This window comes from Alligator mississippiensis, chromosome 6, assembly GCF_030867095.1.
Source record: "Alligator mississippiensis isolate rAllMis1 chromosome 6, rAllMis1, whole genome shotgun sequence".
Classification (NCBI taxonomy): Eukaryota; Metazoa; Chordata; order Crocodylia; family Alligatoridae; genus Alligator; species Alligator mississippiensis.
This window is the reverse complement of record NC_081829.1, coordinates 93,670,180-93,682,920: the sequence shown is the minus strand read 5'-3', so window position 1 is coordinate 93,682,920 and position 12,741 is coordinate 93,670,180. Positions and strand designations below refer to the sequence as shown.

The window sequence follows — 12,741 nt, the reverse complement described above, 5'->3', positions numbered from 1 at the left end:
TCCTTTTATCACATGGCAGTTAAATTACATGTGCATGCTTTCTAATGCAGAAGTTTCCAGAGCCAAAATGTTTTGCATTAATTAACCCTAAGAAGAATCTAATCTTCTCTCAAGTTCAGCACCATCAAAATATGATGTATATAAATATAAGGTGCACGGGGAACAAACAGGATGAACTGAAAGTCATAGCACGCAAAGAAAACTAAGACTTAATCGGCATTACGGAAACTTGGTAAGATCACTCCCATGGGCTGGGAGATCAACAATGAAGGATTTACATTGTTTTGGGAAGATAGGTATAGGGAAAATGAGGCACTATTGCACTAGATGTCAGGAATATGCTTGTTCCCAGGCCTAGAAGAAAGCAAGCATAAAACAAACAAAACAACACCCCCCACCCCCAAAAAACCAGCACAAAAAACTAATGGAGCAAACTGCCCGGGGAAGTTGTAGAATATCCTGCATTTCAAAAAAAGGCCAGATAAACATTTAAGAGGGATGGTTTAGGAATAGTGCATCTTGGTTTAGTCCATGGGGTTGGACTAGATGACTCCAGGTCACCTTCTGAATCACAGGGTTTTAGGATTTTCAATTTACTGAAGACAATCCAATCAAATCAGCTGCCCAGTTCAGCAGCACCTACAATATATCGGCAACAAAGTCTGCATTTAATTGCTATATGCTAAAGGAGGATCATAGTGAGATTGAACCTTACCAATTGAACCTCATGAAGGACTGACTGGTTCTTAACCCAGGCATCTGTCTGGTTATCAATGTATTTGAGTGCAACAAGAATTCCCTGGAACAAATATTCAGAGAGGTAGAATCCAGTATACATTAACTTTTACACAGACTGCTTGGAAGAAATCTGCATGAAAAGCAGGCAGCTATCTGAAAATAGAGCAGGCTCTGAGAAACTTAAGGCTTCTTTTAGCTAAAATAGGTAACAGGATCCTTGCCTGTGCCATCAGTCAAAGACCTACCAATACAAGCATCAGAGAATATAGGGAGAAGAAGTGGGTTTAATTTAGATTTCTTTGTATAACATGCTACCTTATTGTACTACATATAGATATAGGCCTATTTTTTAAAACAGCTCTCTGGGAGTCATATAATGTATGAATGGAGATGTTACCCTGAGTAGTAATGCTGTGTGATATAGTCATAGTATCATAGTAGCTAGGGTCAGGAGGGACCTGAACAGATCATCTAGCCTGACCCCCTGCCACAGGCAGGAATGAATGAATAGTCAATGAATGAATGAATAGTCAATGGCTCCAATATAAGCAGTGATTTACAACTAAAGAAATATGGCATGTTTTTGGAAGGCCAATTAGATGCTTAAAAAACATGGCTCCCTCTGTAAAAATCCATAACATTTATAACTTCAGTTCTACAAGCTTTCATTTTTGACAACATGGCGCAGCATGTGTACCAGAGACCTTAGCAAACCACAACATCGCAGTCCAGACAGTGCAGCAGAGAACTTTTGTGGGTTTTTTATTCAGCATTTTACGTCCTGTTCCCCTGTACGGCTCTCTCCACCCTCGCAAAGGAAACCAGAAAGGGCACAATCAAATTCAACATACGACAGGAGAATGCACACGTATCGGAGCCCATCTAATCTACTGACGTACCTGGTAAAGACCTCTTGTTGTATAAACGACTTCTTTCCTATCCTTCAAAACTGAGGGCTGATTCCTTGAAAAAATCAAGCTGGACTCAGCGCTTTCCTCTCCTCTAGGCACTGGTGTGCTTGTTTGCGATACTACAAAATGACTCTTTAAGAGAGGAAGCCAGAGACACAATGCTTTTAAAAATGCAATAATAGCTTAGTTAAATTTTAGAAAGCCTGAGACTTGGTCATATTGACAAAGACATGCAGATGAGCATGAACCCCATTAACAGGCTTCCTGCAGGGCCCACCAGAATTGGTAAAGACAGAATAAAGAGAGACAAGGTAGCACATCTGATGTATTAACGGGGAATTGTGTGGCCCTGGCCTTCACTTCTAAGCCCATGTCTAAAAAAAAAAAAGTATATTCTATTAAGTCTGCAAGTGTAGGTTCACCTTCTGACATAGTTCCTGCACAGGCAATCTCCAAGAGTATTTAAGGCTAAACTAGAACTTTTGCCACGTCCGTCTGCCAAGCAGTGACTTAAATTTAATTCAATTTAATAGTCTATGCTGCCTCAAGGTGGAGCGTAGTCTTCTGCAGAGTTTGGATTTTGGTTGTATGGGATGGTTTGGATAGAGATGATCCGGCCTCAGGCAAGAGGCTGCTTAGAAATCTGTAGATGACTTCTGAAGGTCCCTTGCAGCCTGACTTCTCTAAGTCTCTATGGGTCTAATTCATTAGTTCGGAAAATGTTTTCAAAGTCCTTTGAGGAAAAAAATAGATCTGACATAACACCAAAAGGAAACACTGTTCACATCAGTCACAATATAAGGATTGTGTATTGAGAGGTACTGGACATTTATTTCTGGAGGCTGAACATCTTTAATCCTCATTGATTTCAATGGAACTAATGCCAATATACAAGAGTGGAACCAGAAGCAGAGTTTGACCCATTAATTCCTTAGGTCCCTGCCAGATGTGCGGGTAAAGGTGGGATGCAATCTGACATGAGATCCACGTGACCCCACTTCCTGCTGTGCCACAGATGCATGGAGGGAGGCATGACTGGGGGATTACATGGCAGATCCCATCACGCCTTATTGCTTGTGCAGGGAAAACCCAGAATCCCAAACTCAGGCTCCCTCTGCACTGGCAAGTAGCAAGCTCCCATGGCTGGGAGCCCCCTCAACTGACAGGGCTCCCACTATGGGGGTGCACCATGACCTGGGCTTGCAGCTGTAGATGCATATGGTACATCCTTGTAGCTGGCAGCCTGCAGGTAATCCAGGGGCCCCCATCAGCTGATGGGACTCCCAGCCACTGGAGCAACTGGTCCTCTCCAATGGCTGAGAGCCCCATCGGCTAACAGGATTCCCAGGCACAGGGGCTCACCTGGCCCCATGTTCAGCGAATAGTGTGATAGGAACCAGGCACAAAGTTATTATTTCACATTTTTGGTGGAATAATGTTGTGGCTTATTCCTTGTTTTATGACACTATTAATTGATTGAAAGGGTGGCTGGGTTACAATTTAAAATGTGATTAACTGGTTACTAACTGGTTAATCACATCTTAAGTGTAACATATGGTATAGGCCTTAGTGGCCAGCATAGCAAAAAAACATTCCAGCATGCCAGTAGGCTCCTGGGTTTCAGTGGGATCGAAAGTACTTAAAGTTAAAGGTCGCTTGAGTGTTTTGCTGGATGACGGCTCTAATATGTCGATGTTTATAAGTGCACGAAAAGCATGGGAAATCACTGAGGATGACAACATCTTGTGGATTGCAACTTGTACAAATCCTAGTTTACCTTCTGATCTCCAAGGACAATGATATCATCATAGTTGATTTTCCACCAGATGTCATCCACTTGCTTTTCTAGCTTCCCTTTCTGGATCTTTAGAAACACCACAGTGCTGGCAGCTCCTGAGGTTGTTACCAGCAGGACAGCAATCAGAACAATCACTGGCACATCTGTTCAAAAATATGGTACCAAGTGCAAGGAGGTAGAGAAATACCTTGATGACACCACCATGCTGATCATTTTAGGGTCACATTGTCGTTTGGCTTCACTGTGATCTACTGGATCCTCAACTCCTTTGCACCACAAAGGAAATGTAACACTAGTTTAAATAGTCCTTTGAGGATCCTTAGGTGATGTACTGCCATCATAGCATTTTCATCCTATATAGATTTTAGGAAAACTGTATAATTGCTCCTAATAATGTCTGCACCTTTGTGCTCAGCACGTCTGAAAATCAGCCTATCAGGTTGAAAACCCCCAAATGAAAAAACTTCAACAGTCAGCAGACATCTTGGACAACTCTGACTTGTGTTTTCAAAAACTGGCAACTAAACTCAAGAACCTGGACTATATGTAGCCCGATCCTAAAATCCTGGGTATCAACCTAAGCTGCTTTCAGCCACTTATTTAGGTGCACAATTGATATTTAAAAAAATAGCAACAACTATTTGCTGTTTTCCAATATCTCAGCCTTGTGGCAATGCTTCTCCATGCCTTCATTTTCTTGTAAAATGGGTACACAGTGGGCAATTTAATACAGTCATTCTGCATTATTGTTAGCTTTCACTAACGGGGGTTTGAAAAAAGCTTTCAGATCTTTGAATAAAAGAGGCTAAAGAAGAGCAAAATATTTTGTGTCTCTCTCCCCTTCCAGCTTGCCTGAAAGTGCTAATCTTGCTGTGTATGAGCATGCTCACTTGTAACTGAAGTTTTGCACTGTTCATTATAAAATCCACAGTCTGGTCTGTCTTTAGGAGGATAATTATCCAGCCAGCTGATGTTGGTAATTTCCTCTGTTGGGCTGTAGATGGAGACACACAGATATAATTGACTGATTCTGCTGTTAATTCTCCTTGGCTTTTATTTTATTTTCCACCAAGGGAAACAAAACTATCATAATGTCTAAAACTTACCAATTCCATAGCTGGCCAGAAAATAAAATTTCCTGTACCCGAAATAAATTTTCACCCCAAAAATGAACATTTGAAATGCTTCGTTAAAAAAAAGTTTGACTTTAGGGATTTACAAATTAAACTTTATTTTTAAAGGGAATAGAACAACAATCATCGTTTGTTTCTAATCAGCATAAAAATAAACCAATGGGAAAAAAAACCCAACACCAAATATATAGTTATGTTTTGGGGTTTTCTGAAAGGGAGTTTTTTTTTTGGGGGGGGGGGGTTATTTTTATTGTTTTAACTTCTGGCACCAGCGAGGCGTCATGCAGAGTATTGTGTCCAGTTCTGGTCACTGCACTTTAAGAAAGAGGTGGGAAAATTAGAGTCTAGCACAGAGCAATATAAATGAAAGAGGACTCAGAAACATAATGAATGAAAAAAGGTTAGGAGAACTGGGTTTTTTTAGTCTGGAGAAAAGAAGATTGAGAGGGAACCTAATAACCATCTTCAAATACCTAAAATGGTGGTTAGAAAAGGGATAATGATAGACTATTCTCCATTGCTGCTGGCATCAGGGCCAGGAGTAACTGTTTTAAATTGCAACAAAGGAAATTTAGGTTGACCATTAGGAAGAACTTTCTCACTGTGAGAGTGGTTACACATTGGAACAGATCACCTAGAGAGGTGGTAAAATCTCCTATCCCGGGACATTTTTAAAAGCAGGTTAGACAAGCACTTGTTTGGAATGGCTTGGGATTATTTTGCCTTAAGCAGGGGGTCCCTCCAGCCCTATTTTTTTATAATTGTAGGAGAACAAGGAAAAGAAAAGGGAAAAGTGGTGAGACTCTACAGTTTACTCATTTATAGCACATTTGCAAATGTTAGGGTTTTAAACAACAAAAAGATCTGAAAAAGTAGGGTTTTGCTGCTACATTCCAAAATTGACTTATAGTTTCCCACCTGGAAAGCAACCGAAGTGTTGGAAGTAACACCTTCAGAGTGAGCTCTCAACTTTGTTAATGTTTTCCAGCTGGCACGTATTGAGGGGGAAAAAGTCAGAAAGTAAAGGGAAAACTACGGGTAAAATGAATCATTTAAAAAGACCCTTCAAAATATTTTTCAAAATCGAGATTTTTCATGAAAAGCTTGTTTATCAGGGGGTGGGGTGGGAGGGAAGGTTATATTGCCTTTTCCAAAAAGACCCCCCAAAATACTCACTAACAGGCTCAAATCCTGAACATGCCAGTCAACCATCTGTTTAATTTATTTAAGACCAGCAAGCATTCCCCATCAGCAGAACTATCACTTCCAGCAATGTTTCTTCTGCTTGTATTTAAAAAGTTTATATTAATCATGTTTTCCATAGTAAAAAAGGCATGTACCAGACATACCCCATGTGGGAACAAGGACCCTTGTTTCACACACTCTGGTAGCTGATAACTAGAGACCTACTTAACTCATGGCAAAACATAGTCATTTTTTCTTGACTACTGGCTGCCTGTCATCCAGCTGAGCCCCTCATCGCTGATTGGTGGAGAAGCGCTGGGGGGCGGGGGAAAGGGGAGGAAGGAGGAGCAGACACTATCTTGTCCATTGCCCCACCAGCCGGCGCATTCCCCTCCTAGGTGCGCTGCACGACACGCTGAGGAAGGGAAGACTTAATAAAAGCTTTTTATGAAGTTTTGTTTTTTCCCCATGGATTTTGCAGGCAACCCTGGATTTTGCATGTATTCACGTATATGTAACTAACTTGGGGATTGCCAACACTGTAGTAAAGAAGCCAATGTCATTAGTTCAATAAGAGATCATAAAATAGCTCAGCTAAATATGCTACGTGCACCATAAATAGAGCCGTGCTGCAACTTATTTGCTACTGTTGAGCTCTGCAAAGTTATATTTGCAGTGATCATTGCAGAAATCTGCGTTGTAAAGCAGGAGTCTTGGAAATGGATGGGTTTGCATCAGCCAGTGGGCAGATATGATCACTGGGGGTGAAATTCAATCCTTTGCATAGTTTGTCTAGGACAGCACACCGCATAAGCCTTTTTGGAGGAGGTAAACACAACTTCAGTGCCACAAAGGCAAATTTCATCACCCACGAGTCATTTTCATTACCATATCATCACTACAGTACCTGATTGTTTTTCTATTGCCATCATAATTAAGGACGGGAATAAAACGCGATGAGTTCCCAGCTTTCTGCAGATTGTAGACAGAGTAATCCATGCACCGCTCACCTGATTCATCGATATACACCAGGCCAGTAACCCCTGGAAAGACAAATGCAGTCATATCCCCAGCTCAGTATGTCTGGCCACTTTTGGCTCAGGTGTAATTCTATTTGCCTTCTAAAGGGACCTTTCTCCTGAACCTCCTGAAAACAAATCAGACTCAACTGATGGAGTTACTGTAAATCTGGATTCTTTCCTTCCTTGAAGTGCTTAAATACCATGAGGAAAACTTGCTAATAATGGAGATTAGATGGACTGATGTTTTTCAGGACATAAGAGTAGCAGACAGCTGAGTAAAAGAGTGGGTAAAATTCTTTTTTTTTTTAATCACTTATGTTTAAAAGGTGAGAGTAATATTTCTAGCTTCAGAGCCATTTTAACGCACTTGGAACCTTATCCCCATCTTACTTGCACTGATTTGACAATGGACTGAATTTTTTTTTTTAATGCAAAAATATTCGTGTTGTAAGCAAAATCAGTTCCAAAACTGTGAGTCATTCAAGAACCATATGTGGCCCTACCGTATGAGTCATTCAAGAACCGTATGTGGCCCTACAATCAGCAAACATCCTCCACCCCTACCTGGGGCTTTAGATGTTTCCAAATCATTTGGTGAGCATCCTACATGTGGGCCCAAGCCCAGAGGCTTGGGGTTTGGATGCCCCCAGGTTTCGCTCAGCCTCAGCCACACAGTGGCAGAAGCAAGCTAGGGAGGAGTCTTGCATTTCCATTAAGTGGGCGTAAAACCAAGATCTTCCCACGGGCAATGAATGTGGAAGAGTAACTATACATTACCTCTACGGGTGCTACCCCATGCCAGAAAGGTGGTTATCCCCCGTCCCTGGGGAAACCACCGTGGTGATCGTGGTATTTCCCCTGCCAGACTGAATACTGGTTTGCCACTGAAAGTAGACAACTTTTGTTTTTCCTAGAGAGTTTTAAATTTCCAACCAGCTGACTCCTTGGTGCTAGTAGTTAAAGGGAAGTGCTTGCCTACGTTTCGACCAATCCAGGACAGTAAACTAAAATCAGATGATTTTGCTCGATGCAGAATGAATGTCACTACCCAGGCCAGACAGCTTTTATATGTCCCCTTAATTTGTGGCTTACACCGTCTATTGGCTACTTAGATCAGTTCCTTTTCCCTTATGGACCTCCATCAACACATCAACGTCCCACCAGGCACTTCTCTGCTGAAGGGAAGGCTGGGAGAGGTACAACAACTCACTATCTCTTAAATGTCAAGATATTGTTGACATTTTAAAATAAAATAAACAGAAAATATTCAGAGAAAACTTTTAAAGGTTCCCCCCTTCAATATGTTGACCATCCCTAGCCAAAATTTTTCAAAGTTAATTTTGCAAGCCCACCTCAAATAGCATTAAAACTGTATTTTTAAGTGGCACTCTGACTTGTCGCTATTTTCTGACGTCTTGCGAACGCATAAGAAAAGTGAATGGTTAGTCAAATAGCCACTATTGCAAAAATAGCAGCATATTATCTCTGGCTTTCTTGATTAAGTTAAGCCAGAATGCCAACATGTTATGACTAGATCATTTGTTCTTCTGTCTTTCCGCTCGATATGGAGCATTTTATGAAGACATCAGTGAAGGCAATGTTCCAAAAATTCAAGGTGCTTCCAAGATGTTGTCCAAGTTTCACACCCATACAACAAGGTAGGGAAGTGTGGTTTGACTCCCGCTGATCATGTTCTCTGAAGACATGGTTTTCAAGATGTTGAAAGGCAGCATGGAAGATTTTATTTGGTGTTGAATATTGTCATCTTTATTTACTTTTTGGGTGAGGTGGCTACCCAGGTAGGGGGGGAAATGCTTAGCATTCTCCAGGGATTGCCCTCGAATTGTAATGTGTGGAAGAGCAGCATCGATGCATATATCCGCACTTATACTATCATAACAGAGCAACATTTACCTCTACATTCTATATACCTTTGCAAGAGTTCTACAATTAGCATTATAGTGTGGTTTAAAAGCAAGTAATTTGCACAAAGAAGTTAATCTGTACATTGCACAATGGAAATCAAGGAAATCTTCCTCCTAGAGCCACATTTAGATTGCATTTGGAGCTTGTGACTGAAGGGTGTGAAGACATACATGAATTAGCATTAATCTAGCAACACTTGGGTACTAAAAGCAATAAAATTGCCATGGAAAAAGCTTCAAGCATGAACTAAACATGTCAGCTGGGACCCCGAATACTGACTGAAGTAGCTAAGCTGTGCTGGAGCTGTGCTACTGGTACCCAAGATAGCTAAATTAAAACTAGCTTAAGTATGCCTACACTAGCTTGCCCACACAGAACTTCAAGGATGCCTCCAAATGCAGCATAGACACACCTTCAGTGTATTTTTTCATTGCTTAAATCATTTACATATGATTGGGAAACTTTCCCCAGCAGCTTACCGTACAAACGGGTTTTATTGTAGCCTTTCAAAATGGTGACAAGTGCTTTTCCATCACAGATATCCTTCCCCTCTTTTAACATTTCTTTCACGGACAAGGCATAAAGCAGGACTGCATCGTGCAGGTAGGCAGCATAAGGACTCACCTTAAAAATGAAAAATGAAAATGCTGTGTTTCGGGATGTAGTGCTGTGAAGGGCCCCTATCCCTAGGGAAGGAACATAGTGTTTGGAGTAGAAAACTGGCTAGAGCAATTTCACTTAACTTCCTTATGCCAAATTCAGTTTCCTTAGACCTTTCTAGTAACTGCAACGAGATCTGTGCCTACAAATAACAGCCATAAATTTGATACTTTGTATCTTCAATCAATCGAGAACGCTGTCCAGACATGATGCCATCAGAGTAAAGGAAAACACTAACATTTCAAGTCTTACTTATTTTAAACTTCAAGCACTCCCACCACTGGGACTGGAAACTCATAACTGGGTGGCCCAAATACGCTCTCGATTTGAGGCCATTTTACTTATCTAAATAGCCGCGGGGGGGGGGGGGGGGGGCAGGGGGCTGGGATTTGATCTAAACTAAGCCCAATGTTGGCCACAGGTAGATATTAAAGACCATCACATCAAACCTTTTCCTCTGAAGATAGTGAACTGGAGAAAGGCTGCTCCTTCAGTTTTTCCCACACTTGCTTCACAAAATCTAAATACATTGCACGTCCCCCGTAAGAGCGGAGGCCAATCACAAATACAGACTGGTAGTTTTCCAGCCCGCTGCCGTTCTTCTCATCACTCAGTGCCTCTTCCAAAAAACTGTTCTGAAAGAGAAAGATTATTCGGAGGCAGGTGCAGCAGCAGGTAATTTTTAAAATAATGATTTTCCTTCTTCAAGATGTAATTATTGACCCCAATAGTACATATAAATTATTGCATACTGTGATGCAGTCAGGGTCATATTTAGTATTTTTTTCTTTTTTTAAGCACAATGTGTGTGATGTAAAATCCCTTGTGATAGCAGCTCCCCGATTGAGAATAGTCAATGATAAAAATCTGATCAAAGTACTAATACTCACATCGATGCCAACTTCAAACTGCTGTAAAATGAAGAAAACAAACTTCCCATTTAGCAATCCCAGCCGTTTAGCCTCTAGCATAATCGGCCCGACATCTGCAGAGCTGCAGATTAGAACAATAACTGCAAAAAGGAAAAAAAATATATTTGGTGTATGTGGTTATTTTTCTTCCATAAGTCTTACGTCAGAAAATAAAAAGGAATTGTTGCAATTATCCAGGATGTTATTAAACATCAGTTAAATTAAATGGTTTTGTGTGTATACATTGAACATGCCTATAGAGAACATTTTGTTTAGATCACTGTGTGTCAGATGAGCAAATGAATCATACCTGATTAATTTGGAAAATTTCAGGGGTAGCTAGAAATTAAGGAGTAAAAATTATACTCCCTTTACCTCCTGGTTACTCGTGCAAGTAACCCTGTTACAATCAGCTGGAGAAAGAACTCACATGAAATCTTCATCATTTTACAAGGAGGAAGCTAGTTGGACCACTTGACCCTGCTCCTGCCTTTGTGGGGGGTAATTTGTACCATCAGAGTCTCATCATCACAGAGCTCAGAGACACCTCAACACAGAAGAAATTCCTGCCCAAAGAGCATTCCATCTTTTTACTCTTCTGGGAAATATGAAACATCCTGGCCAGAAAGAAATATGGCTCTACATCATGCTTGCCATGAACCAACTTCAAGGCAAACAGATTATTCCAACTTTTCTCTGAGTCTAACCTGCATATAAAATGAACTGTTCCAATCAGGAGATTTGACCACACCTTCAACTCTCCTATGAAATATAAACTTTCACTTTTACCTGGGAGAACTTCTATAATCTTTTCTCCTATGCCTGAAGAAGGGTGGTTGTGCCCGGAAGCTTGCAATTAAAGAATTATTTTTCTGCAAAAATCTAGTCGATCTAATAAAAGACATCACCTCTACCACGAGTTTTGATTCCTTTTGCCTCTAGACCAATATGGCTATAACTTGGATACTCTTTTCAAATTTTCTTTTTCATTTCATTCTTTGATTTTGTTATTTGACTTTTAGATTTTTTCTCCCTCCATTTTCTGAATGTTTAGCAACTCCAGGGTTCAGTCCTTGGACCAGTGCTTTGCAACAGTTACATCAGTGATCTGGACGTGGGGGTGAAAAGTACACTGGCAAAGTTTGCTGATGACACAAAGTTGAAGAAAGGGATTTCTCTCAATACTAGGCTGACCATATGGAAATCCCAGAAATCTGGGATGCTGCCAGAGGCACACTGTGCTAGGCTTTATAAGTTTCATTAAAAGCAACTATTAAGTTATGCTGATAATCAAGTGTGACTGGAGTCCTTCAGACACACGTGAGTCACTTATCTATAAGACTGCATGTTGTCAAGAAGTTCGGAGCCAGGTAATCTGAGCACTACAAATAGAATCCTTCATCTCCCCAGATGCCAATAATTAGCATTTTGGGGCGTACAGACTTCCACAGATTTAATGCTGCCCTTCAGGTTACACTGATGGTCCTCAGAGTTTTCTGACTATGACCCTAGTTCACGCAGCACTTTATGAAGGATAAATTTGCTCTTCCCATGCACTGATTTACATTGGCACAATCTAATGGACATAGATGGAGGAAGAAAAAAAATATGGAGGGGAACGTTAAAAAAATTGGGGGAAAGTCTGCAGGGGGACGGGGAGGGGAAAGAGCCATGGAGGGGAAAGGCATTGTCCAGTTCTGTGCTGTTGCTGGCTCTGACCGCCTTGGCCCTGGCGGGTGCTGTGCTCACTCCAGCCCCATGCCTGGCCCTGGCTTGCCCTGGCCCCATCCCTGCACCAGCCTTGGCACCGGAGGACATCGCATTGGGCATTGTCCCTGTGCTGGCTGTGGCCACAACAGGGCACCATACCAGCCTTGGCACTGGCCCCAGCCCATGCCAGCTCCAGCCCTGGCAAGCACACCAATGGCCCTGTCCTCTTCTCCATACCAGGGTCAGTCCTGCGCCCCACCCCGAGTGCCTGACCCCCCCCCCCCAGCCGTAGCCCCACTCCTTCCCTCACTGCTGCCTGCAGGCACCTCTCCCCACTCCTCCTGCAGCTGCAGGAAGCCACGGCCAGGCTGCCTCCCCCCCTACCGCTGCCCCGTTTTTTTGGGGGGTCTAAGCCCTGTTAGTTCCCCGCCCGCTGCCTATGCTGATGGATCTCAGCAAAGAAGCCATGATCACAGGAAAGTAGGGCTGGAACTTTCTCATCTAGTCCAACTCCCTGCTCAAGGCAAGATCAACCCTGATTAAACTGTTCTATCCTTTTTCTCATCCTTTACTGATAAGTACATTTATTGTAATTTACAGTATAATTACATCTCCAATGCAGCTCCAAGTGGGCAGTAATTTCATATTCCAGCATGTGTTCTTACAGTCATATATTGGCCTGTGTCAGCAGGATTTATGTCAAAGTCTATTGTATTTCTAAACTCATGTATGGACACTTATCTCCTT

At 41.8% G+C, this 12,741-nt stretch overlaps 1 protein-coding gene across 1 annotated transcript in view; it reads right to left on the bottom strand.

Moving 5' to 3' along the window:
- LOC102572749 (guanylate cyclase 2G) overlaps positions 1 to 12,741 on the bottom strand; it is a 48,380-nt gene that overhangs the window by 21,491 nt on the left and 14,148 nt on the right. Inside the window, exons 3-10 of the mRNA XM_059730348.1 lie at positions 10,264 to 10,385; positions 9,823 to 10,008; positions 9,193 to 9,337; positions 6,673 to 6,808; positions 4,338 to 4,441; positions 3,427 to 3,590; positions 1,638 to 1,781; positions 716 to 799 (exon numbers count right to left, since the gene is read on the bottom strand). Of these exons, the coding sequence (XP_059586331.1) occupies positions 716 to 799; positions 1,638 to 1,781; positions 3,427 to 3,590; positions 4,338 to 4,441; positions 6,673 to 6,808; positions 9,193 to 9,337; positions 9,823 to 10,008; positions 10,264 to 10,385 (1,085 nt within the window). The remainder of the gene's footprint in view (positions 1 to 715; positions 800 to 1,637; positions 1,782 to 3,426; positions 3,591 to 4,337; positions 4,442 to 6,672; positions 6,809 to 9,192; positions 9,338 to 9,822; positions 10,009 to 10,263; positions 10,386 to 12,741) is intronic.